This window comes from Kwoniella pini, chromosome 4 (genome assembly GCF_000512605.2).
Source record: "Kwoniella pini CBS 10737 chromosome 4, complete sequence".
Lineage (NCBI taxonomy): Eukaryota > Fungi > Basidiomycota > Tremellomycetes > Tremellales > Cryptococcaceae > Kwoniella > Kwoniella pini.
The window spans coordinates 1,242,419-1,265,148 of record NC_091719.1 but is presented as its reverse complement, the minus strand read 5'-3'; the positions used below and the strand labels follow the sequence as shown (position 1 = coordinate 1,265,148).

Here is a 22,730-nt window from a genome sequence, read left to right as displayed (position 1 = left end):
TTATACAGCATATCTTCCACTCCCTCCTGGAGCTCTATCAGCGGTCTACGGAGAATCAACCAATTAACCATCAGCAATTAATCCAAGTCTTAACGATAGTGTGCGATAGTGTACGAGAACTCACATTAAGAGCAGCAACGGAAGCTTCTACCAAATTTCTTCTAATTTCATCGACAGCAGCTCTTACACGATGTTCATCATTACTTTCAATCAATAAAGATAATTTAGGTTCTTCTCCTGGTCCAGGTTCAACTCCGGGTGGATAATAAAGACCTTTCATCGTAATACTTGCTCCTGAAATTTCTTGAAGTAGAGTCATTTGTTCTTTATTTGTTGCTTTCCATCTTGCTTTTTGTGGATAATCATTTATAGGGAAAATTGCGTGATAATCTGTTGCATCAGGATCTTTTGTTCTTACTCCACCAACATTTGCAGGTTGTGCTAATCCTAATTTTTCAGCTTTTGTCAATTCAATTGATTGTGTTAATCTAGCTACTACTTTTGCTAAATTTGCTGCATCTACAGTTCTACCTTCAGCTTTAGCTTTTTCAAGTGCTGCAATTGTTTGTGCAGGTAAAGCAGCAATTGCAACTTTGGAAGGTTGATTTTGAATGACTCGATCAGGTGCTGGTCCATGTACAACTTCAACTTTGATTTCCGTGAACGTATAATCGGCGTCTCCTTTTCCAGCATTAGGGTTGGATTCGGGTTGTTTAAATTCAGTCGTCTTGGGTTTATAAGGTATAACTGCTCCTTCTCTTGACGCAAGCGATAATGCTTCGGATGTATCTCCATAAGTATGTTTTTCGGCTTGATCTTTCTCGATACGCTTTCGTTCAATCCGCTCAAGACCTTTACCGGCATATCCGCTACCTGCTTGTCGTGCTTTACCGGATTTGATTTTCTCCATGAAACCTATTTGAGGGGTTAGCATAAAATCTCAACAAAAAATAGCGAGTCTTACCATCTGCCATGGCTTTGAGATCTTCTGGGATGAAAGCGTTACTAGCTTCAAGTGCTCGTTTGATGTCAACAGAGAACTTCTCTTGCTGTGGAGTGATGAAAGTGATACAGATTCCGGTATTACCCGCACGACCCGTTCGTCCGGCTCGATGGACGTAATCTTCCAAGTGGTTGGGACAATCGTAGTTGATGACCAATTTCAATTCCTTTACATCCAATCCTCTAGCAGCGACCGAAGTGGCCACGATGATAGGCACATCACCATTCTTAAAATTCTTGATTGCTTCATCCCTATCAACTTGTTCCTTTCCACCGTGTAATGAGGCACAGACATATCCTCGTTGAAGGAGGTCTCTGAATAGATCATCTGCAGATTCCTGTCTATCCACAAAGATCAAAGTTCTGAAATCTTCCTCTTCCTTATGATTTTCACCCATTTCACCTAAGATTTCCAGTAACCTATTAAACTTAGAATCCGGTTCTCGAACTTCCACACGTTGATCAATCTCTGGAGCTACAACGGACCTACCGCCGACTGTAATCTCTAAAGGTCGAACGAGGATCTTTCGAGCAAGTGATTCCATTGTTTTCGGGAATGTAGCTGAGAACAGTACTTTTTGAGCTTCTGGTCGTACATTGTTGATTATTTTCATTACTTGAGGTTCGAAACCCATGTCAAACATTCTATCAGCTTCATCCATGACCATATATGTTGTCCTCCGCAAGTTCGTGACTCTTCCGTTATTGGCAGTGAGCAAATCAATCATTCGTCCAGGTGTACAGACTACGACTTCTGCTCCCTTTTTCATAGCTGCTATATCTTCCGATATTGATGATCCTCCAACACAGCATGTCACCTACATAGAAGTGGATCAGCACATCATTGCGTCCTTGTGCCCAAACAATGATAGAAGAGCCAACTCACCCTGATATTCAAGACTTTAAGGAAAGATTGGCACTCCTTATATATCTGAGATGCCAATTCTCGGGTCGGCGACATTACAACAGCTATCGGACCTTCACTTCCCGAGACAGGTCTTTGATCTCGAACATGCCTGAACATTGGAAGAAGGAAAGCAACGGTTTTACCGGAACCTGTTTTGGCGATACCGATGACATCTCGACCAGACATGATCGCAGGGATAGCTTGAGCTTGAATGGAAGTAGGAGTAGCCCATCCGTGATGGCGTATGACATCGAGACTACAGTGTAGGTGTGAGCTTGATACACTTCTGTCAATGTATAAACTAGTAAAATCCGACTCACCAACCAGTAGGTAAACCGTAAGCTCCCCAGTTCTTTACAGGTCTAGGTGCGTCTTGGCCTCTAATCTTGATACCATCCATTTCCAACCTCAGCAACTCCGCATCCTCTTCGTCCATATCCTGTACTTCGGAAGGAGGATTGTAGAACGCTTTTCGGAAAGGCTCGTAGTCGATCTTAGAATGATCAGGTGGTGGCAGATCTTTCTTCCGTGATTTAGCTGCTGCCTGTCTGAGAAATGGTAAACACAGTCAAAGAGCTATTTTACTTGGATGCGATTGTCGACAAACATAACTCACTGTAACAAGGCTTCAGCCTCAGCCAGCTTGTCTTCTACTTTTACTTTCTCTTCCTCCTCATTCTCATCATCGTCACCTGAATGTCTTAGTCCCAAACGCTTCGCATCCGCACTATCCACTTTAACCACCTCATCCACATTAGCTTTCATGAAAGCGTCTAATGGGTCTTCTTCTTCTTCCTCTTCATCTACTTTGATCGCATCTTCCGCCTTTAAGTCATCAGGTTTAGGCTTTTCATCAATGTCCATCTGGTTTTCTTCGCCGTCCTCATTACCGTTGACTTCCGGTTTGACATCTTCCACGGCCATATCATCTCCTATGGCACCAATATCTGCTGCTTCTCCAGATTGGACTTCAGGATTGATCTCGGGTAAATCTCCCAGCTTCTGCAATTTCCGATCTGAAGATTCTTCATCATCCAATGTTGCAGCTAAGGATCTCTTCAGCGGTGTAGGTTTGTTTCCAGCCTTGAGGGGTAATCCAATACGTGACAAAGAGAAGGCAGTAGGTTTCAAGGGTAATCCGGATACTATGTAGAATTCACGTTGAGTCAAGTCGTCAAAAGAGATATCAGATCTGAGAACAAGGATAGACTCACGTTTTGGCAAACCTCCTTGAGCAGGAGAAGGGACAGAGGGCGGAGCCGGACTGGCTGCTTTCGATGTCGATTCCGGTGTCGAAGTCTTTCCTTCCTTTAACGCTCGTTGTTTCTTCCAAGCTTCTAGCCTTTCTTTAGCTTTTCTTTTCTTATCTTCTTCCGTTTCAGGCGCAGGAGATCCTCCAGGCGTGCTTCCATCATTCAAGGGAGTTCGAACTGCAGGTGCTTTTCTTGACGGAGAAGGTGAGCGTGTATGTCGTCCGTTGACTGAACGAGGTTCATCTCTCCTTCTATCATCTCTTTCTCTATCTCTCGAGCGATCATGGTCTCGATGATCTCGACTGTTTTGAGTATATCTTCTGTCATCCCTCTCATCTCTTCTTCGTCTGTAATCACGATCACGATCATCCTCACCACGATATCTATCCCTTTCTCTTTCTCGACTACGATCTCTATAATCATCTTTGTCTCTTGAAGAATTATATCGATCATCGTCATATCGGGAACTTGAACCTTTTTTATCGTCAGATCTTCTAGAAGAGCTACCGCTAGCACCATAAGAACGCTCGTACCGTGATGGTGAAGAACCTCTTTCTCTATGACTACTTCTCCTTCCTCCTTCAGGCGAGCGAGACCTCCTTGGTGATCTTGGCATGCTTTTTTGATTTGATCTGTCGTGATATAGTATCACTGCTAGGGTAACTGAACAGGAAGAATAGCGGCAAGATTGATTGAGTTAATGCTTAAATCCCAATTGCGAAGAAAGCAATCAATCTCCAACGCAAGCTAAATAAGGAGCGGAAGCAAATCCATAGCTCTGTCAAAAAGGGAGGAACAAATAGATATAGTGAAATATATCCTCCACCTGACGCGTCCTCCTGGTTATTATGCTATTTTCATGCCATTGACAGTATTATCTACTATATTCTTCATCTTTAATTGTAGACTTAATAGATCTATAGCCATTTATCTGACAATTCGCCCTTTTTATACTACACATTCAACATGGATAGCCCTTCCTCTTCAACGCGCTTCACCTTACTACCGACTTCTTACTTAGCTTCTCAACCACCTTCTTCTGAAATCACTCTTCAATCACTGATAGACACTTCGGATCGCATGGCAGAAGAAGCCAGGGAAGCATTACCGTATAGCTTCGATGAGTGTACCTATGATAAGGGATACTTGAGGCAAAGCGTTTGGGCATGTCTAGGTGAGCTGGTGGCACTATCAACGTCATTCTTCATCGAGTAGAGCTACCTGGGCGAGCTGACGGGATGCTGAATGACAGATTGCGGTGAGAAAGGCGTTTGTTATGGATGTTCGATATCCTGTCATTCAGGTAAGCTCAATACTCAGAACCGAATCAATCATTTCCATTTTCAGTTTATGACAATGATCTGATATCGCATACGTAGAACATCGCTTGGTAGAATTATGGACAAGACGTTCATTCAGATGTGATTGTCCTACCACTTCGACTCAACCTGAACTTTCTCCACCTAAAAAACGAAGAAGATGTCAACTTTATCCTCCACAAGCTCAACCACAAGAAGAAAATGATAAGAATCATTATAGTCAGAATTTCAAAGGCAAGTTCTGTAGATGTGGAAGGGAGTATGATGCGGAGACAGAAACAGAAGCTATGATTTGTTGTATAGCTTGTGAGGTGAGATTGGTTTCAATCCTTTGCTTTTTGACATCGGATGGGTAATATCCAAAAGAGCTGATTTATTGTTGTCGATGCTTTAGGATTGGTTCCATGAATCATGCCTTAATCTTCGTCCTGCCCTCCCCTCGACCTCCACCGACAGCCAAGTATCTGCAGCCAATACGCCTAGAACAGGCGATGCATCTGTGACTGAACCAGATCCTGAGCTGTCAAAAGTGGATGCCGGAGCTGAGGAAGAAGATGATGAAGAGTCTGCCGTCCTCATACGATCAGACAGCTATGATGGTCTTATATGTTCGGCGTGTGTATCGGGCAATGAGTATCTGCGGAATCAAGCAGGAAAAGAAGGATGGATGATCATTGAACCAAATGAGAATGGAGGATGGAAGGTTATTGGTGAGATAGCTTCAGCGAAAAACGGAGAACCAAAGGTGGAATCTAAGGAGAATATCCAAGCCGAGAATAAGGAAATGCAAAATCACGAAAATGATAGCAATGGAAAACGGAAAGCTGAAGATGATGTTTCGAACGAAGATGGGAACGGAAAAAGATTCAAAGTGGAGAACGATTCATCACTTCCGATCACAGAAAACAGTAAAATCCAAGGACAAGGCGAGTCTGGCTCTGAACGAAAGGGAAAAAGAGATATTTTTTTAGCCAACGGTATAAGAGAACAACTGAAAGATCAACTTGATGTGAGGTTCCCTTTTTTCTTGATCTTTCCTGTACTTCTTGACTAGTAGAGCTCATAAAAGCGAAATATCCAGGAAAATACAATCAAATCATTACCATTCCCTTTAATCGATGAAGAAATATACGAACCTCCAGAAGAAGAAGAACAAGGTGAGTCGGTAAATTCTAAGCTATCAATAAGTATTCCAGCTGATGTATTTGTTGTTGAGTAGAAGTTTCAATAGAACAAGTAACTTCGAGAGTGATGACTTCCCTTCCTAGAGTACAAGCTATAGAAGCTTTACATGGATATCAACGATTAAAGTTAGTTTTAGATTATTTTCTTCCTTCATCGTTTTTACATTTTTGGTAATAGTTCGCTGACGATGCTTGTGCATTATAGGGACCGCCTTAATTCAATGTTACAAGAACATGTGTCTTCTGGTAAAACAGTGAGCAAAGAAGATATCGAAGGGTTATTTGATCAACTCAAGGGTAAACAATGAACGAACGAATCATGAAATTAAAAACGATATGGTTGTTGTTTAATAAGATCAATATACGTTGTATATAATATTATGATCATCAAGTTGTAAGATGTTAATCTAGCATATGATATACATGCATGTAATCTATGTTGTTTCATTATTATAAAAAAGTGTGCTGATTTATTTATGAGATCATTTATAATCTTTCTGCTTTAGCTTTTGAGCTGAACTTTGAAGGTATATTAGGTATCCTACCAATTTTTAAAGGTTCTTTACACCTATTCAATTTATAACATCTTTCCCTCGTACCTTTTTTTAATTTAGGTATTTTACCACCATTATTATCAATTACATCTTTAAACATTAATTTTAAATCCCTAGAAAGGTATTTAGATAATTGTGATAATGTATAAGGTAATTTCATATTTTCAGGTATACTAAATAATCAAAAGAAAGATTTTCATTTATCATCAATACCCACAATTCACAAATTTTAAATTATGATAAGAAGAAACAACCTTGACTTACTATCTCTCTATGGATGTTGACATTGCTCTTCTTATTGCATCTTCAAGATCAGTATAATTTTGAGAATAGTATTTATATACGTATGGTTCACCCAATGCAATTGCTGGACCATGTTGAGACCAACTTAAAAGGTTCAGGGTCAGTTCAAATTCCGTTTCCAAGCAATGAAGTCAACGATTCGAATTGTAGGGAATTCACATTACATACCTCGAATAAAGCCACCATCCGTCCATCCTATAATCTTGTTGAAAATACGGTATGACCACTGGCGTAGCTTGACATCTACAGATTTGGTAATCGGGATCAAACAATCAGCACAAAGATTCTCAGTGTGGCATAAGACCGTGTTTCACTCACAAAGAAATATATATACTTGGACTTATTGGAGGTGCACCCATACCAACTAAAGCTTTCACACTGCCTACTAGAGCAGTATAATCCTCTTTACTTTGTTTACCCATGGTCACTAAGCCATCTGGAATTGGTTTACCTTCTTCCTCTTCTACCGTAGAAAGAAGGTCGAAATCCGGCACTTGGGAAAGGTTGGTCCAGAATTGTGGAGGCGAAACTTGGGGATAATGGAAGTATGCTAGAGTAATTGTAAATTCAGCCGGTTCTATAGGCAACCCAACCTGAGTTCTCAGGTGATCACATTTCAATCACATGAACTCACAAGATCGCTTGGCTAAGATCAAAGCGGCGTTTTTCCTATCTTCGTGAGGTTTGATCGGCATTTTCAAACAATAATCCTCCACGGAGTACGGTAGGTGAAAATGACCTCCTGGTAGGGGCCATGGTCTACGGATACAAACCTCAGTTAATCTCACAATCATACACCGTTTGATTCTGCACATTTCTGTTGACGGAACCAAGATGACCTTGTCGTGACTTACGTGGCAATCCACTCTTGTCCTAAAGGATGGTAACTCCAAGGCCCATCTTCGGTCAATCCCCACCAATATGCGTTGTTTGACATTTCCCGAGGTCTGGCTCCCCACTAAAGTATCAAATACTCACACAAATCAGCTCCATAGCTATGTCGACAATCTGAAAAGTTGGAAGAACAGAATGGCCCACTTACATAGTCAACAATTGCTAATGCCCAAATGGGTATGACTCCTCTTTCTTCATCTGGTACGTCAATAGATAGATCTTCTGCATCTTCAGGCGGAACATAGTGTTCTTTTGCTATACAACGGGGATCTGTAATACAAGTGACGGTGTCCACGTCGCTATTCCAGATCAAGTGACTATTGGAATAGGAAGGATGTACTCAGCAAGGAAGGAGCTTTTGGTGGTCGGAACGCAACCTACTATACATCAGGCATCATCTCCGCCACTTCCACCCAATTCAAATAAGGTCCAACAGCAATGAAAGAGTATCCGAGCATCTTCAATTGTTTGACCTGAGAAACAGAGGATATCAGAGCATCAGCTATCAAATCGTCGGGACGGGTTACATGGAAAACAGATTAGGCGTAGGTGCAAGATGCTGATTTACAATAGAACTCTGCCATATGACTTCACCAGTAGTAGCTCCCGTAATGACTTCAGCAGTATACCACCATCCGGAAAGAATGAGTGGTTTCTCATGACATAATCTCCAATCTGGATCTGTGACTGGTAAGAAGCATGAAGAAATATTTCGAAGGGTTTCCAGATTATGCTGAAGTGTAAAATACCAATGAGGGCTGTATTATGGTCATAGAACCTCGTCAGCTCATCACTTTCTTGATTGACCATTTATTTATCCAAGATTATGCCGAGCTCGGTATCATTCATGATTCAAGAAAATCTCGTGACTTGATTACGACTCACTGTTCTGCTTTTTCTTCTCTCTCTAAAGCACGCATAGTCTGTCTATACTGTCGAGCTTTCAAGCAATTTGGCGGATCATTCTCTTCACCTAATACATGATTCCATCCTTTACATTCTTTTTCTTCAACTTTCTCCGAATGATCTAACCAACCTTTTAAAGTTCCTCCTAGGACAGTATCATCTGATAATCCTTCCGCTAAGTTTTGAGCTTTATCATTTGACCATTCTTTTAATCTATCATATTGTTCTATTGAATTTTGCTGCACATTTGGATGTAAACCTAAAACCAAGAATGAAAGGATGAATAGTGAAATTACAAGAAAACATAAATTACGCTTTTGTGAGAATGTTCTTGAGATTAGTTTGGGTGTTGTAGTTGGTGATGAAGGTGTCCATAATAGAGAGACCATTCCAAAACTTGCGAGAATATAGATGATTGTCAGACGAAAATTAATCAATGGAAAAATAAAAGACAATTCGTCGTGATGTCTTGAAATATGAATAAGTCGAGGGAAGGCGATACTTCGCGAGAGGGATTGATCGTCGACCCGAAATCACCCCTCTGAAGATTTGCACCCAGTCTTATATCTTTCTCAATATATAGTGTTAGTATTGATCATAATTATGAATTAGTTCCCTATCTTGTCATTCAGACTGAAATGATGATACAAGGACACATAGCGAGAAGTAAATTTTACCTATGTTGACGGAAGCGAATAAAGAATAGGAGTTTGTCGATAAAAGAAAAGGGAATACACAATCAATCAAAGGAATGTTAATGTGTCTGTAGATCAGCAAAAGAGCGAAAGAGTGAAGTGATTCTTTCCAATAAAAATATAATGATGAAATGATGATCAAATGTAGGATCTATTTATTCGCTTCCCATCTTTAATCAACGCACCTACCGCATTCCAATTTAAACACGAATTGATGGTGACATTCTTTCAAACACGTAGAGAATGACATTAGCTTGTGTTTCAGCTTATTGGACTTAGCTCAAACATCCCGTTGGTGGTCAGTGCGTTGTTTAGGTTAATGGTAAACAAATAGATTGTGTTTTTATAGTTATTCATTTCTCACCAATTGATAGTAAAGGGGCACTTTCATTTCAAGATTATTTCACATTGGGTCTGGGTTACTTTGCGTCGGAGGGCGTTTGGACATTTTGATGATCAGATTGGAGAATTGCGAAGATGAGTAGACATTTCTCCTTAATCTACTCACCATTACTCATAAAACGCGCTATCCGGTTGTCGCGTGCTCAGTACATCTGTCCACTCAACCCTACGGGCTACATCTAATCTACAATGGATGACTTCTACGAGTGGAGATAATTGCTAGTATCTGTATCGAAATTAAGTTGAAATGGATCTTGAAATGGAATCCAGCTCATCCAGTCTAGGTTGAATGACTGAATTGACTCGATTTTGGCGATTTACAAGATGGTACACATGATCCGGCCGGAAACTCCATCGGACAAATGCGACACGATTTTCATATAGCAGCTGCCTAGAAAGAGAAAAACAAAAATAGAAATGCTTTCAATAATAAACTTTTTATTCTGAACAATGCCCAACATATGTGACTAATTCTTAAACATCATTGAATACCTGTGTATAGATCGACTGGATACGACGTTCTGCAAAGCTCTTCCAGTACTTGATAACGGGGAAAAGCTTAACTTGTATCATTATAACACTGTAAAAAATCGTTTTGTCTAAAACTTGCAAACATGTCCGATAACATCGGATCCTCCTCTTCTCCTTATTCACCTAGCATTTCGACCCAGACAAACGAAAAGAACGAGAATACACGAAGGAGCCTGGCTAATGACGATGAATACATACCTACTTTGACTCAAGATATCACATCTATATCACCAGAAATAAATACCAAATCATTACCTACACCCGGTGTTGACGATGTAAATATAGAAAGAACATTATCAACTGTTCCAATAGACGATTCAGATGTACCACCTATTACCTCAAAAAAATTATCGAGAACTCAATTGTTCTTCGTTGCTGCTACAGTGACATTCACGATGTGCAATTCAGCTGCAGGAGGACAAACTTTGAATATTGGTTTACCTACAATTCAAAAAGATCTTAAAATGATTGATTCAGATTTACAATGGATCGCATCTGCCTATGCACTTACGAATGGATGTTTTTTACTTTTAAGTGGAAGATTAGCAGATGTACATGGAAGAAAATTAGTCTTCATTACTGGAGTATTATGGTATGCTCTCTGGACTTTAATAGGTGGATTCATGAAAAATGGTGCAGGTTTAGTTGTTACCCGTGCACTTGCAGGATGTGGAGCTGCGATGTCGTAAGTATTCACTTGAATCATAGTTGAGGTAAAGGAGTGTAATCAGACTGATACGTTGTCTGTGATAACACAGTACACCTAGTGCAGTGGGTATCATAGCGGGAAATTTCACCGGTAAAGCAAGATCAACAGCTTTTGCCTGTTTCTCAGCTGGAGCACCTGTCGGAGGAGCTATTGGATTGATAGTTGGAGGTGTCTTTGTTTCTTATGTGAAGTGAGTGAAAACGGCGAGACCCAGCTTGAAAGTCGATTGTCATTACATTGTGCTGATAATAGTTTAGGAATACGTGGCGTGGAGCACTATTTTTACTCGCCGGAATGGCTTTTGCCATCGCCTGTATATCGCTATGGACGATCCCTTCCGACTTTTCTCATTCCGATGATAAGAGAGTTGATTGGATCGGTGCTGCCTTGGTGACTGTTGGTTTGATCTTGCTACAATTCACAATCAGTGCCGGAGAAACTGCTTCAAATGGTTGGAAAACTCCTTGTAAGTCTATTCATTTTGCTTTGCCATTATAGTGTGTTCGTCAGGCTGATACACGAAACTTCCTACTTGAAGATATAATAGCTCTTTTAGTTGTGGGCGTCTTGCTGGTAGTAGCTTTCTTCCTTTGGGAAAGACATTTGATCAATAATACCTCAAGACCGCCATTAATGAGGTTACAACTATGGACACGAGCCAAAGGTAGACTGGCAGCTGTTTACTTTATTGGATTCATAGCTTGGATGGGATTTGTCGTGAGTTCTGGAGTATTACTCTTCGCTGAAGCGACTATCAATCAGCTAAAACATGATTTGTTCAGTCCTTGTTCTATCATGCTACGTTGTTTTACCAGCAAATTCAAGAGACTGGACCTTTAGGAGCTATGCTTCGATTCCTCCCCACATCTGTCTCTGGTGTTCTGTGTAATGTCATTGTGGCGTTCTTGATCAGTAAAGTACCCACTCAGTGGTTGGTGTGTGTTGGTTTAATCGCTACAGGGTGAGTAACCGCTATCGAATTCGCTTCTTACGAAGCTGATTTGTGCTTTGTGATTTCGCAGAATGGGAAATGTATGTTTCGCTCTTTCATGGCAAGATACGAATTATTGGAGATTACCTTTTAATGGAATGTGGCTTTCAGTAATGGGTGCTGATTTGTAAGTTCACAATTTCCAATGGGTACTAAAACATGAGATCATTGCAATGCGTAATTTCTGAGAGTTGTGACTAATTATGTTCCATTGTCATAGTTTAATGGCAACGGGTTTAATATTCGTTGCAGCATTATCATTACCAGATGAACATTCAGTAGCAGGTGCTCTATTTCAAACTTTAATACAATTAGGAGGTTCATTTGGTTTAGCAATAACGACTGTAATGTCTGATGTTCAATTTCAAAAAGCTATAAATATTGGAAAAACATATAAAGAATCTTTATTATTAGGATATCATGCTGCATTTTGGTTAGGTGCTGCTACTAGTTTTTTAGCTTTATTCATTGCACTTATAGCTTTAAGAGGTATGGGTACGATAGGAAAAGGAATAAATAGGAGTAAGAAAATCGAAGAGAATCCGAAAGATACTTCGACAGAATTACAAATTACAAAGCAGGAAAAGGCAAATGAGGATAAAATAGCTGTATAATTGGGATAATAATTACCAATGGATCTTTTTTTGGGACATTTATTTAGATTGCATGATATAATTTTACAATTTATGCATTCTACTGGAGATGACGTTTCACCACAGTTCAATCGTATGCATTTGACTCGAAATTAAGATAAAGAAAGTCGTTCGATACTATTTAGTCTACCAAATCGTAAGTGAATTAACCGTAGGCGCATGATCCAGTAACTCGAATTGCTTGATTGGGAGAGATCCTGTATGATTGGCGAATTATTTTTAAGCGCATGAAATTCTAGTTTAAGCGTTTAAATATATATATATTTTAATCAAAGATTAGACGAGTAAACATGTGAGCATATTCTTCGAGAACCCGCATCGCAAGATTGAACAGATTTCAATAGCTCACTTACAGCTATACTAAACACAAGATCAAGTTGTCTTGATTTGGCTTACACCTCTCATAACTTTCCAAAGAAGATCAAATCCTTTCCCCTTAGTAGTATCTTCGGCTAAATCCGACCAATATTTTTAATTTACCGATATATTGACATCAAATTAGCATACTTGGCGATCAACATCTAGTATCGATATATATATATATATAATCTCAAACAAAGAGTCTACCTTAATAGATCATCAGATGAGTATTCGCTCTTCTGACTATATCGATGATATACCAATATCAAACCTTACCAAGAATGAATATACAAACTTTCACGTTCAAACTGAAATTAACCAAGATGTAGCTGAGGATATTTCAGCTGAGATCCCTCCGGATGGAACTGTATCGAAATCATCTTTACCTATACCAATTAATGAAAATGATGTCCCTTCACCCGATGCTCCGAAATTATCTAAAGTTAGACAAATAGTTATAGCAATTACTTTAATGTTTTTAACTTTTATGTCTGCTTCTGGAGGTCAAGCTTTAAATATTGGATTACCAACTATTCAAAAAGATTTAAATATGAGGGATGTCGATTTACAATGGATAAGTAGTGGATATCAACTTACAAATGGATGGTAAGTATTTTTTCCCAACATCCTGGATTTAGGAGCTACCGTAACATTTTATGAATGTACTTGAATAATTGACAAATAAATTTGATCATAGTCTCTTACTTATTAGTGGTAGATTAGCAGATATTTATGGGAGAAAATTACTTTTATTAATTGGAATGTGTTGGTTTGCACTTTGGAGTTTATTAGGTGGATTTATGCAAGATGGTGTAGGTTTAGTAATTTCTAGAGCTATGACTGGTTTAGGAGCTGCAATGGCGTAAGTTCAATTAATTTGATATTTCCATCAGAAAAATTAAAAATGGTTGATCAATTTCATTTTGTCTTGAAAATAGAATGCCAAGTGCAACGGGAATAATTGCACATACATATAATGGAAGAGCAAGACAAATTGCTTTTGCATGTTATGGTGCAGGTGCTGCTGTTGGTGGTGCATTAAGTTTAATAATTGGTGGTATTTTCGTATCTTTTGTCAAGTAAGTCAATCAAATTAAAAGTTGTAATTACGAGAGTATCCGTTAAGTTGAGTTGAAAAACATAAAAAAACTGAATTGTAATTATGAAATTTTCTTAGACATACTTGGAGATCTGCTTTATGGTTTTTATCAGGATTAGGTTTCGTTGCTACAATAACAGCTTATTTTGTAATTCCATGGGATTCTTCTCATACAAAAGATAAAAGTTTAGATTGGCCAGGTGCAATGTTAGTTACTTCAGGTTTAGTTTTAATTCAATATGTAATAAGTGCAGGACAAAGTGCTCCAAATGGATGGAAAACAAGTTGTGAGTTTATATAAACCTTTTTTGAAAATATACATTCAAGGATAGTATGATTGATTGATTGAATGAATTAATGAATTACCAGATATTATCATTTTCATTATTTTAGGTGTACTTTTACTCGTTGCATTCTTTTTATGGGAGAAACGAGTAATTGATAAAGGTAATAAACCACCTTTAATGAGACTACAACTTTGGACAAGATCAAATGGTAGATTATCAGCAGTTTACTTTATAGGTTTCTCAGCTTGGTTATCATTTTCTGTAAGTCCACGATTTTTATTTGTGAGAGTTATTTTACATAAGCTGATAAAATAATTTGAATTTTCCAGTCAATTCTGTATTATGGTACTCTTTTCTTCCAGGAAGTTCAATTGACAGGACCCATTGGAGCAATGTTAAGATTTCTCCCTACTGAAATTGGGGGTTTAATTTGTAATGTCCTTGTTGGACTTTTGATTCATCGTATACCTGCACAATGGATTGTTTGCTGTGGTCTATTATCGGTTGGGTAAATGATCCAGTCCTATCAATTTATATCAATGAGTTCAATAACTAATCAATATTCATATCTTGTTTTTAGTCTCGGAAATATGTGTTTCGCATTATCAGAAAAAAATACAAGTTATTGGGCATTACCATTCCATGGAATGTGGTTATCATCAGCAGGAGCAGATTTGTAAGTTTCGCTCGATTCTAACATACATTTACTCATCATTTCCTTCGAGCTTTGATTATAACTCAAATAAATTACTAATAAATGAATTTCTTGGAATAATAAAGTGTATTCGCACCTGGTTTAATTTTCGTTTCATTATTATCATTACCAGATGAACATTCTGTAGCTGGAGCACTTTTTCAAACTTTATTACGTTTAGGTGGATCAATGGGTTTAGCAATTACATCAGTAATTTTTGAAAATGTTAAAAATAAATCTTTAAAAAAAAATGAAAATGAAAATGAAAGTTATTTAAAAGGTTTAAAAGCTGCTTTTTGGTTAAGTGCTTCTTTTGCTTGGTTAGGACTTTTAGTTGGTTTATTAGCTTTAAATGGATTAGGTATATTAGGTAATATTAAACAAAATGATGGGAAAGAGGAAGCACAAATAAATCTTAATAAGGCGAGAATAGAGAATGAAAATCTTGTATTAGAAGAGAGAATTGATGAAAATAATAGAAATCAAGTTTGATATATCTACTCTGTCATTTTTTTAGAATATTTATCTGGAAATGTATGTACGATATTGATTATACTGTCAAATGGAAATGAAATTACATTTATACATTCTCATTCACCTCGATTCGTTCTTCGAGATAGTATCGTATATATTTATTAGAATTTCCCCTTTCCACCTTACAAGGAGTCTAAGTGTTAGCTACTACCCTATATTCAGTATTCTGAAATAACATTTCCTTTTACTGGAGCGACTGCATATCTGACCGAATTTTGCAGCTTTTCCATTAACACGGCTTATTGGGTAGATCACCAGGTACAGGTCTAGGAATAGATGGTATTGTAGGTTCAACAAAAGGTGGTGATTGTTCTGGTTCTAATCCCATAGTGTTCTTCTGTCAATCCGGTCAAAGTGTTAAGGAGATTAATATAGTGTGATTAGTTGTGCTTGAATGGGGTTATTATTAGTGGTTTTGATGATGCTCAATTATTAATAATTATCGTATGGTTGAAACTTATATTTGGATAATCATGTGAGCTTATGTAGAATCCCAACGTATAATACGATAATCTAGTCGTCATGCTCCTTCCTTTCATTTGAAGGTCTTCGTTCTCAAACGAATAGTCAATGACGTTAGGTATACAAAGCTCTTTTGACATATTCCAACCTTTGTAATCGAGCTCCAAAGTTTTGAAATTTCGACTCGAAACGAAAAGGCCTTTGTCTTCAACATGCACATATAAATACCAAGTATACAAGAAGAAGGCAAGACAATGATACGATATGATGTAAATCGATCATCACTTAGTTCCAATAAATCACAATAAATCACGATAACGTACTAGCCAGACACCACATCGATTGACGACAAAACACCTTACACTTTTTTCTTGCAGATCACAGATAAAAAAAGAATACGTTCGAAATGCAATTACCACCTCACAGACCAGGCCATGGTCTCCCACCCCCAAATCCACCTCCTTACGTTGATCCTGATGAACCTGGTGTACATTGATGCATCCTACTGAGCAATCGGTACGTTCCATTGCTTTTTCATCGTATCCAGGCTCCCTATTTGCTCTCACCGATATAATCTTTCCACCACTCATCAAAGCTCCTTTGCTCTCCTACATCCACGCCTACTTCTTTTAATGCTTTGGTTGATAATTGTGTATTTTCAGGCCTTGGAGTAGCGTCAGGACCAGGTTTGTTGGTATCTTTGATTATATGATCGATAGGCAGGTTTAGATGTTTAGCAATTATAACTGTCATATCGTATTTTGTCAAAGCTGGAGAAGGAGTAGCGTAATGTAAAATTGCAGGTAGGGGTTTATCAAGATCTACAGATAATGTTATGTATAAGTCATATATGAGATTGAATTGCAAAAATGGTACTGACGAGATAAGTCATATAATACCCTTCCTACATCTTGTACATTAGTAGGAAATCTGACTTGATAAGCGTCCATCTTATATTGTTTTCCCGATTGATCCTCAACGACTAATTGACTACATCAGCTATGTTTCACTACGATACCATGAGTTGAGCGGTTCAGCTCACCATCTCTCAATATGTTGACTGCTGATTCAGCGTTGTATTCCGTATCACCGTATCTACGGAGTCGAATGATTAGCATAGGATACCCATTCCCTAGTTATTTGTCACACCCCACTCACAGGATAGGAACTCTCAAAACTGTCACACTTGCTCCTTTCTGCCTCTCAGCTAGGACAGCCTTTTCACCGTCGAGTTTCTGTCGACCGTACATCTGCAAAGGATCGGGCTGATCGTCTACCTCATAAGGCGGGCTGAATTGAGGTCGATGAGCTTTATGTCATATTTCTACCCACAATCTCAGCTTACCTCCTGCCATTGAACACATAATCGGTGGAAATGTATATGAGAACAAATTTGCGTTGATTTGCCAAAGCTGCTAAATGTGCTGGGACTTCTGCGTTTATCTGACCAGCACTGTCAATTGGTGAATCTAGTAGGGGAGAGTGTTCCAGGCGATTCTACTAACCTTAGCTGCCTTCTCGGGATCCTGTATCACGACAATCAGCTTACGGTCTGCCTTTAAAATTCAAGAATCTTCACTCACAGCTTCAGCCACATCTGGTCGTCGTTCCGCCGCACCTGCAGTATTTTGTATCAGCTTGTGAAAATGTGATACCGCGACTCCGATAGCTGACTGACAATGCACAACAACTACAGGGATGGTAAGTCAGCTCTTTGAAATTGGCTTCTTCACAAAGAAGTAATCTAGACTTACCATCTATCTTGGAATGAGTTTGGAAGAACCCGTTGACGGCCTCTCTGTCCATGAGGTCAAGTTTAGTATAAGTAGCATCTTTCTTAGCTCGGCTGTTTGCAAGCTTGATCACTAGCTATTGGTGAGCGATTGACTGATTCGAAATAGTGGCGTACTATTGAGCTGACCCACCTTCATCTCCTGAGTCTTGGAAATGACGAACGACAGCTCGACCAAGTAGACCTGATGCGCCTGTTCAAGCACATGGATATTTGGCGAGATCAGCTAGCCGTTTTGTAAAAAGAAGAGTTGCCTGGCTAATTACACACCTGTGATTACTACCGTTTTCTTCATTTTGGACTAGATTGTGTCTTGAGTAAGCAAGAGTAGACGAGAATGTCAATTTATCGACGAATGGCTGATGACCTGCTCATAAAATATTGTTGTTTCCTGGTGACTTTCACGATCGAGCCAACATACCCCGCACTGAGATCTTATCCGCCGGTAGATGCCGTGATTCATATATACATCTTTTCCACGGTGGTTCAGCTTCTCACGTGTATCTCACGATATTATCCGATTGCAATAATGTTTTATTTGGCCGAGAAAGTGTTGTTGATGCGCACGGACGAGCAGCGTCATCTCGCTGGGGGCAGTTCGGCCATGAAATAAGAACAACACTGAATCTAGGTTAACGTAAGAATACTAAGAATACATACTTCTTTTGCTTAACATCGTCATCTCTCAACCTTGGCTTATATCCCACCTGCTAATCTGTCGAAACACCATTTTTAGATCTTCTTCAACATCTTCGATCGCTACATTTGGTTCTGGATAGCATCACGACCAACAACGAGACGATCACGAACGCAGTCATATCGAACACTGCCTCCGCAATTTGGCATCCCCATCGATTTACATCATCCTGATCAACATGTCTGGCTTCTTGCGTAAAGCATCTTTGTCAAGAAAGAAAGGGTTGAACGACGAGGCTTCTCCTCGAGGACCTTCTACGCGAGCTGATCGTCCACCAAAGTCTAGGAGTGTGAGTGAGGCAAGTACGATCAATGAAAATGCAGAGAATGGTAAAATGAAGAAGAAGCATAGGTGGGTACCTTCTCATAGCATCTACAATTCTGCTATAGCGCTAAATCAATCTACTGGCCGGTAGTACCAGGAAACGATTGTCATCCCTCTTCTCATCTTCCACCTCGCTTTCATCTATGGCATCTGATCGGGACCGAGAATCGTCACCTAATACGTCTTCTCGACCTTCATCCACCCTCAATGTCTCGACGTCAAATTCAGGCGCGTCGACCCCAACAAGTTCAGTTAGCACAGGAATACCTAAACAACAGTTGAACGGGAAAGGCGCACCTCCATCAGACGTGAAAGAGGGTATGAAGAATCTAAGGTTAGGAACGGACGAAATTCCGTTGTCGACTTCCCCTGAATCAGGTAATTCACCCACGACTTCTCTCAAAACAACTGCTGGTCCACCTATTCAGCCTGTCAGTGCAGCGGGGTTCAATCTTACTTCTTCCAGAAATGGAGTCGAATCCACCCCGACAGAGAAAAGAAATCGAAGGACGAGTTTGTATTCGCAGTGGGATCTGGAGAAAGTTGGGTTAGAACCGGACTCAGACAGTGAAGATGAGGAAGCTTTCTTGACTCCTTCAGAAGGTCTCAGTGAGGTCGAAGAAGGGGATGAAGAAGAGGAAGAGGCCAGGAAAAACGTTGCGCAACCCCTTCCAAACACCGTATCATCGTCAAGCTCGACAGCAGCAGCTGCTATCTCTACCAGTAACGGAACACAGAATGGATCAGCAACTCAAGGTCAGTCGCTAGCGGATGCTAAGACAGTCGAGAAGGGAACAATTGTATCTCAAGAGAAGGACGTAGCAGGTACAGGGCCATCGACAATCAAGCGATCGATTCCCTCTGTCCAGGAAACAAAGGTCAGCCGAAAAGGCCAAATCCATGCTACGAAAGCTGGAGCTTTGGCTGTAGATCAAGAAAACGTTTTGGCGTCTGATATAGATATCACTCGAGAGGCACTCAGTCTATTCTTGACAAGTCATATGCGAGAAGCAGAGGATTATCTAGAAAAGAAAGAAGATCAAGGTCAGCATCTGTATATTCAGTCTGCTCAAGGGATCATTGAGGCCTTAAAGGTGAGTCTCGCCAGTCATCGTAAAGATTGGGACTCGTGCCAAGGTACCTTCCTGTGAGGGATCAACCGAGCTGATGGGCATTCTCGGGTTGAATAGGGCATGATGACTTTCGATTCGATCGACTTGACAAACGCTCTTGAGATATGTAAGGCCACATCAGTCACCGCATCGGCATTACGTAGACCGACAGATTCGTTAGTATCAAGATTTGTTAAAGCTGGGGCAGGAGTAGCGAGAGTCAAGTCAATGACACCCTTAGAGAGGCATGCGGAACTGGTGTACGCTGAGACCAGTTTGATGAAGGCTTTGTTAGCCATCGTCAGTGGCGGAGACTGGTTAGGTTTGATAAGAGAAGCGTAAGTTGGTCTGCATCTCCCCGAAGGTGCCTTTGATTATTGATAGTCAAGAGGATCTGAAACTGTATGCTTATGCAGGCTGAACATGCGAGCCGCACATGGAATATACCATATCTTACAACAATATCTCGAAGAGGCGGACAAAAATAGTTATGACGACAGTATCGATACTGATTTCAGATCCGTATGTGCTATATCGCCCTTGGAAAACATGTTTGCGCGTGTTTCAGCTGGCTAACAACATCATGTCGTATCATCATAGGGTGTGGTTTTGGGGGCAGGAACAAGTTCTTTAATGCTCTCCTTATTGCCTGCCAAGGTTATGAAGGTGAGTACAAGCTGCATCGGAAGGTTCAAATAAGCTGATGACAGTCTCCTTGCCGAATAGATCGCTTCCTTGCTTGGATACGGAGGTGACAAGGAACAGGCTTTGTTGACCCTTTATTCTGCCGGTGGATGGCATCGTGGAGTGGAGAAACCGGATTTTGATGAGAATAATGAGGGCCTGAGAAGACCGGTTTGCGATCTGATTCTCTTGACTTTCCATTTGGTGATCTCAACCCTTATGTAAGTCTGCGAACCCGGATCTGCAAAAATGCTACTAATTCAGATCACGCACAAATAGGCCAGTGACCGGTATTGATGTACCAATGGCTAAGAACATCTTAGCTTACAATCTAAGGCGGTATCCAGATGGTGTGTCAGCTAGTGAGAAGTATCAGGTCTCTCCAAGCTAATGAGTGATGACTATTACAGGTGTATTCTTCCTGTACTTCCAAGCTAGATTATATACGGCTCAATGCCAGCCCGAAAATGCCAATCGTGAGTGCCTGCTGATACTTCCTAAAGGATACGTAACTCATCTTGGTATGATAGGATCGTTGCAGAAAGCTTTAGATTCCAATTTGGAGTATATACAGCTACAACACATGTGTCTCGTATGTTTCCCGGTCATTTCGTCAACGAACGTAACAGCCGCTGACGATATGTTTCACGGTTGATCAGTGGGATTACGCTTGCAATTTCATGATGTTGTCTAATTGGAAGGGAGCATTAGATTGTTTCAGCATATTAAAGGAGGAATCCAATTGGAGTAGAGCAACATATACCTAGTAAGTGACAGCTCCGGTAGAATTTAGATCATTTCCAGCGGTTTATCCTCTGTCATACCTGCAAAGACACTCAAAGTGCCCATTGCTGACCCTCCTAATCAGCGCTGCGGCTGCAAGTCTTGTTCAACTTGCTCAAGAGGAGGGCGGCGATATTGCTACCAAATTGAAAGAAGCTGAGAAGTATATGCAACAAATACCGAAATTAACAAAGAAGATAGCCGGTAAATCATTACCTATAGAGGTGAGTGACAACTCTCGTTCACGCACCACTATGTGTTTCGTCCCAGATCTTCGAATTGTATTCGGCAACCCTTGCTCTGGTCTCCGCCTTTGCCTATTTCTTCCGCCGCTACCTGTCATCAGCTTCATTTGCTCGTTCTACCTTCCTACCCCTTGATCCTTCTGACTCACGATGCCGGTTCCAAGCATTCCTGAGCCAGTGCATCTGTACTGCTGTTGATTGCCTCTGCCCAACATTGATTACATCAAGAGATACACATACTTACTATACTTTTGTTCAGAAATTGGTCTCGCGAAAAGCACGCAAATTCCACTCGCAACACAACAAATTATTCCTGCCTGCTATGGAATTAGCATATGTATTCGGGTCACTGTCAAGCACTCCTAGGCGCAGTCTTTTAGGTGAATGGTTACCTAGAATCAATAAGGCTTTGAAGGGTCTTGATGAAGTTGAGCCGGCAAACTATGGGAATGGCCACGAATACTGGGATGGTGAGACTACAACTGTCGCGCTGATCTAGGTTGACTGAACGCTGACGGATGTTGGATGTCTCAGACTATTGCCTTGGCCACTTCCTCAGGGGAATGTGTCAATTCATATCGAGATATCAGGTAAGATTGGCTCTTCACAATGTATATGCACATGCCCGAGCTGACATACGGATCACGCAGCCTAAGGATGCAGCCCCTGAAGCTCTGGAGAAGTCACCGTCGGATCCAGCAGATGATGATTTAGACAAAGGCGCGGAGAAAGATCTTCAAGCCGTTATACGGCACGGGCCGGATGTTGAGGTAAGTTTAATACTAATCATAATCTCGACCCGAAATATGTTCACGTGCCGCTGGTCCCGACCTCAGTGCAGACAGCTGATTGATCGTTCCTTCCACGCAGTTTGACCACTATATACTCTTCCATTGTTACTACGAGCTCGGTAGACTGTACGCTAGAAGAGGGGACTATGAGCAAGCCAAATATCATTTAGAGGTTGTCATGGCAGGTAAGCCGAGAATTTTCATCGATGCATATATACTTTCGCCTGGCGAGCAGGTAGACTTGGCCGTTTCACTGATCTCATATGCTTCTACAGGTAAATTACCAGACCACAATCCATATATGGCGAAAGCTAGCGGGAAATATTCTTTGGAGGGTGCTTTATTGCTGAAAACCCACGCAGCTTTGGCTGGCGTCAAGGAGAATGAGAAGAAGTAACTGGATGATCATTAAAGATAAAGGCATCAGCGGTATCTTCCGGTTCATCCCTCGCTTGAATATTGGACATCTTGTAAGGGAATGATCAGCGGATGATACATATGGGAATAAGTACCACCGCGGTGAACTATTTGCACAGGTTGTGGGCGGTAGGACAATGGAGATG

At 40.4% G+C, this 22,730-nt stretch overlaps 7 protein-coding genes across 7 annotated transcripts; 4 read left to right on the top strand and 3 right to left on the bottom strand.

Annotated features, from left to right (window-relative positions):
- I206_103489 (pre-mRNA-processing ATP-dependent RNA helicase PRP5) lies at window positions 1-3,778 on the bottom strand (the record flags this gene model as incomplete). The annotated part of the gene is made up of 7 exons (XM_019153279.1): window positions 1-45; window positions 125-915; window positions 965-1,820; window positions 1,889-2,165; window positions 2,230-2,457; window positions 2,526-3,054; window positions 3,124-3,778. 7 exons carry the CDS (start codon window positions 3,776-3,778, stop codon window positions 1-3), a joined length of 3,381 nt encoding a protein of 1,126 aa, XP_019013440.1.
- Window positions 3,779-4,128: 350 nt separating this feature from the next.
- I206_103488 (uncharacterized protein) lies at window positions 4,129-5,973 on the top strand (the record flags this gene model as incomplete). The annotated part of the gene is made up of 8 exons (XM_070202775.1): window positions 4,129-4,336; window positions 4,415-4,465; window positions 4,542-4,792; window positions 4,876-5,352; window positions 5,431-5,490; window positions 5,563-5,638; window positions 5,701-5,791; window positions 5,871-5,973. The coding sequence occupies 8 exons, from the start codon at window positions 4,129-4,131 to the stop codon at window positions 5,971-5,973; spliced, it is 1,317 nt and encodes a 438-aa protein (XP_070058876.1).
- A 178-nt stretch (window positions 5,974-6,151) lies between these two features.
- Window positions 6,152-8,711, bottom strand: I206_103487 (uncharacterized protein; the record flags this gene model as incomplete). Its single annotated transcript, XM_019153281.1, has 10 exons — window positions 6,152-6,392; window positions 6,484-6,606; window positions 6,691-6,765; window positions 6,841-7,072; window positions 7,157-7,281; window positions 7,377-7,480; window positions 7,565-7,733; window positions 7,798-7,889; window positions 7,985-8,174; window positions 8,302-8,711. The coding sequence occupies 10 exons, from the start codon at window positions 8,709-8,711 to the stop codon at window positions 6,152-6,154; spliced, it is 1,761 nt and encodes a 586-aa protein (XP_019013442.1).
- Window positions 8,712-10,033: 1,322 nt separating this feature from the next.
- I206_103486 (uncharacterized protein) lies at window positions 10,034-12,264 on the top strand (the record flags this gene model as incomplete). The annotated part of the gene is made up of 7 exons (XM_019153282.1): window positions 10,034-10,635; window positions 10,709-10,849; window positions 10,917-11,125; window positions 11,198-11,376; window positions 11,442-11,620; window positions 11,682-11,777; window positions 11,871-12,264. 7 exons carry the CDS (start codon window positions 10,034-10,036, stop codon window positions 12,262-12,264), a joined length of 1,800 nt encoding a protein of 599 aa, XP_019013443.1.
- Window positions 12,265-12,886: 622 nt separating this feature from the next.
- Window positions 12,887-15,235, top strand: I206_103485 (uncharacterized protein; the record flags this gene model as incomplete). The annotated part of the gene is made up of 8 exons (XM_019153283.1): window positions 12,887-13,269; window positions 13,361-13,525; window positions 13,602-13,742; window positions 13,841-14,049; window positions 14,132-14,310; window positions 14,379-14,557; window positions 14,630-14,725; window positions 14,830-15,235. The coding sequence occupies 8 exons, from the start codon at window positions 12,887-12,889 to the stop codon at window positions 15,233-15,235; spliced, it is 1,758 nt and encodes a 585-aa protein (XP_019013444.1).
- A 1,056-nt stretch (window positions 15,236-16,291) lies between these two features.
- On the bottom strand, window positions 16,292-17,826 carry I206_103484 (uncharacterized protein; the record flags this gene model as incomplete). The annotated part of the gene is made up of 10 exons (XM_070202774.1): window positions 16,292-16,560; window positions 16,620-16,721; window positions 16,782-16,834; window positions 16,898-17,029; window positions 17,085-17,182; window positions 17,245-17,265; window positions 17,323-17,429; window positions 17,494-17,604; window positions 17,665-17,724; window positions 17,802-17,826. 10 exons carry the CDS (start codon window positions 17,824-17,826, stop codon window positions 16,292-16,294), a joined length of 978 nt encoding a protein of 325 aa, XP_070058875.1.
- A 580-nt stretch (window positions 17,827-18,406) lies between these two features.
- I206_103483 (uncharacterized protein) lies at window positions 18,407-22,564 on the top strand (the record flags this gene model as incomplete). The annotated part of the gene is made up of 16 exons (XM_019153285.1): window positions 18,407-18,579; window positions 18,644-19,646; window positions 19,743-20,002; window positions 20,081-20,186; window positions 20,265-20,330; window positions 20,391-20,569; window positions 20,628-20,698; window positions 20,759-20,824; window positions 20,879-20,940; window positions 21,008-21,114; window positions 21,217-21,355; window positions 21,636-21,846; window positions 21,911-21,966; window positions 22,027-22,146; window positions 22,247-22,352; window positions 22,443-22,564. 16 exons carry the CDS (start codon window positions 18,407-18,409, stop codon window positions 22,562-22,564), a joined length of 2,847 nt encoding a protein of 948 aa, XP_019013446.1.
- Window positions 22,565-22,730: the final 166 nt, after the last annotated feature.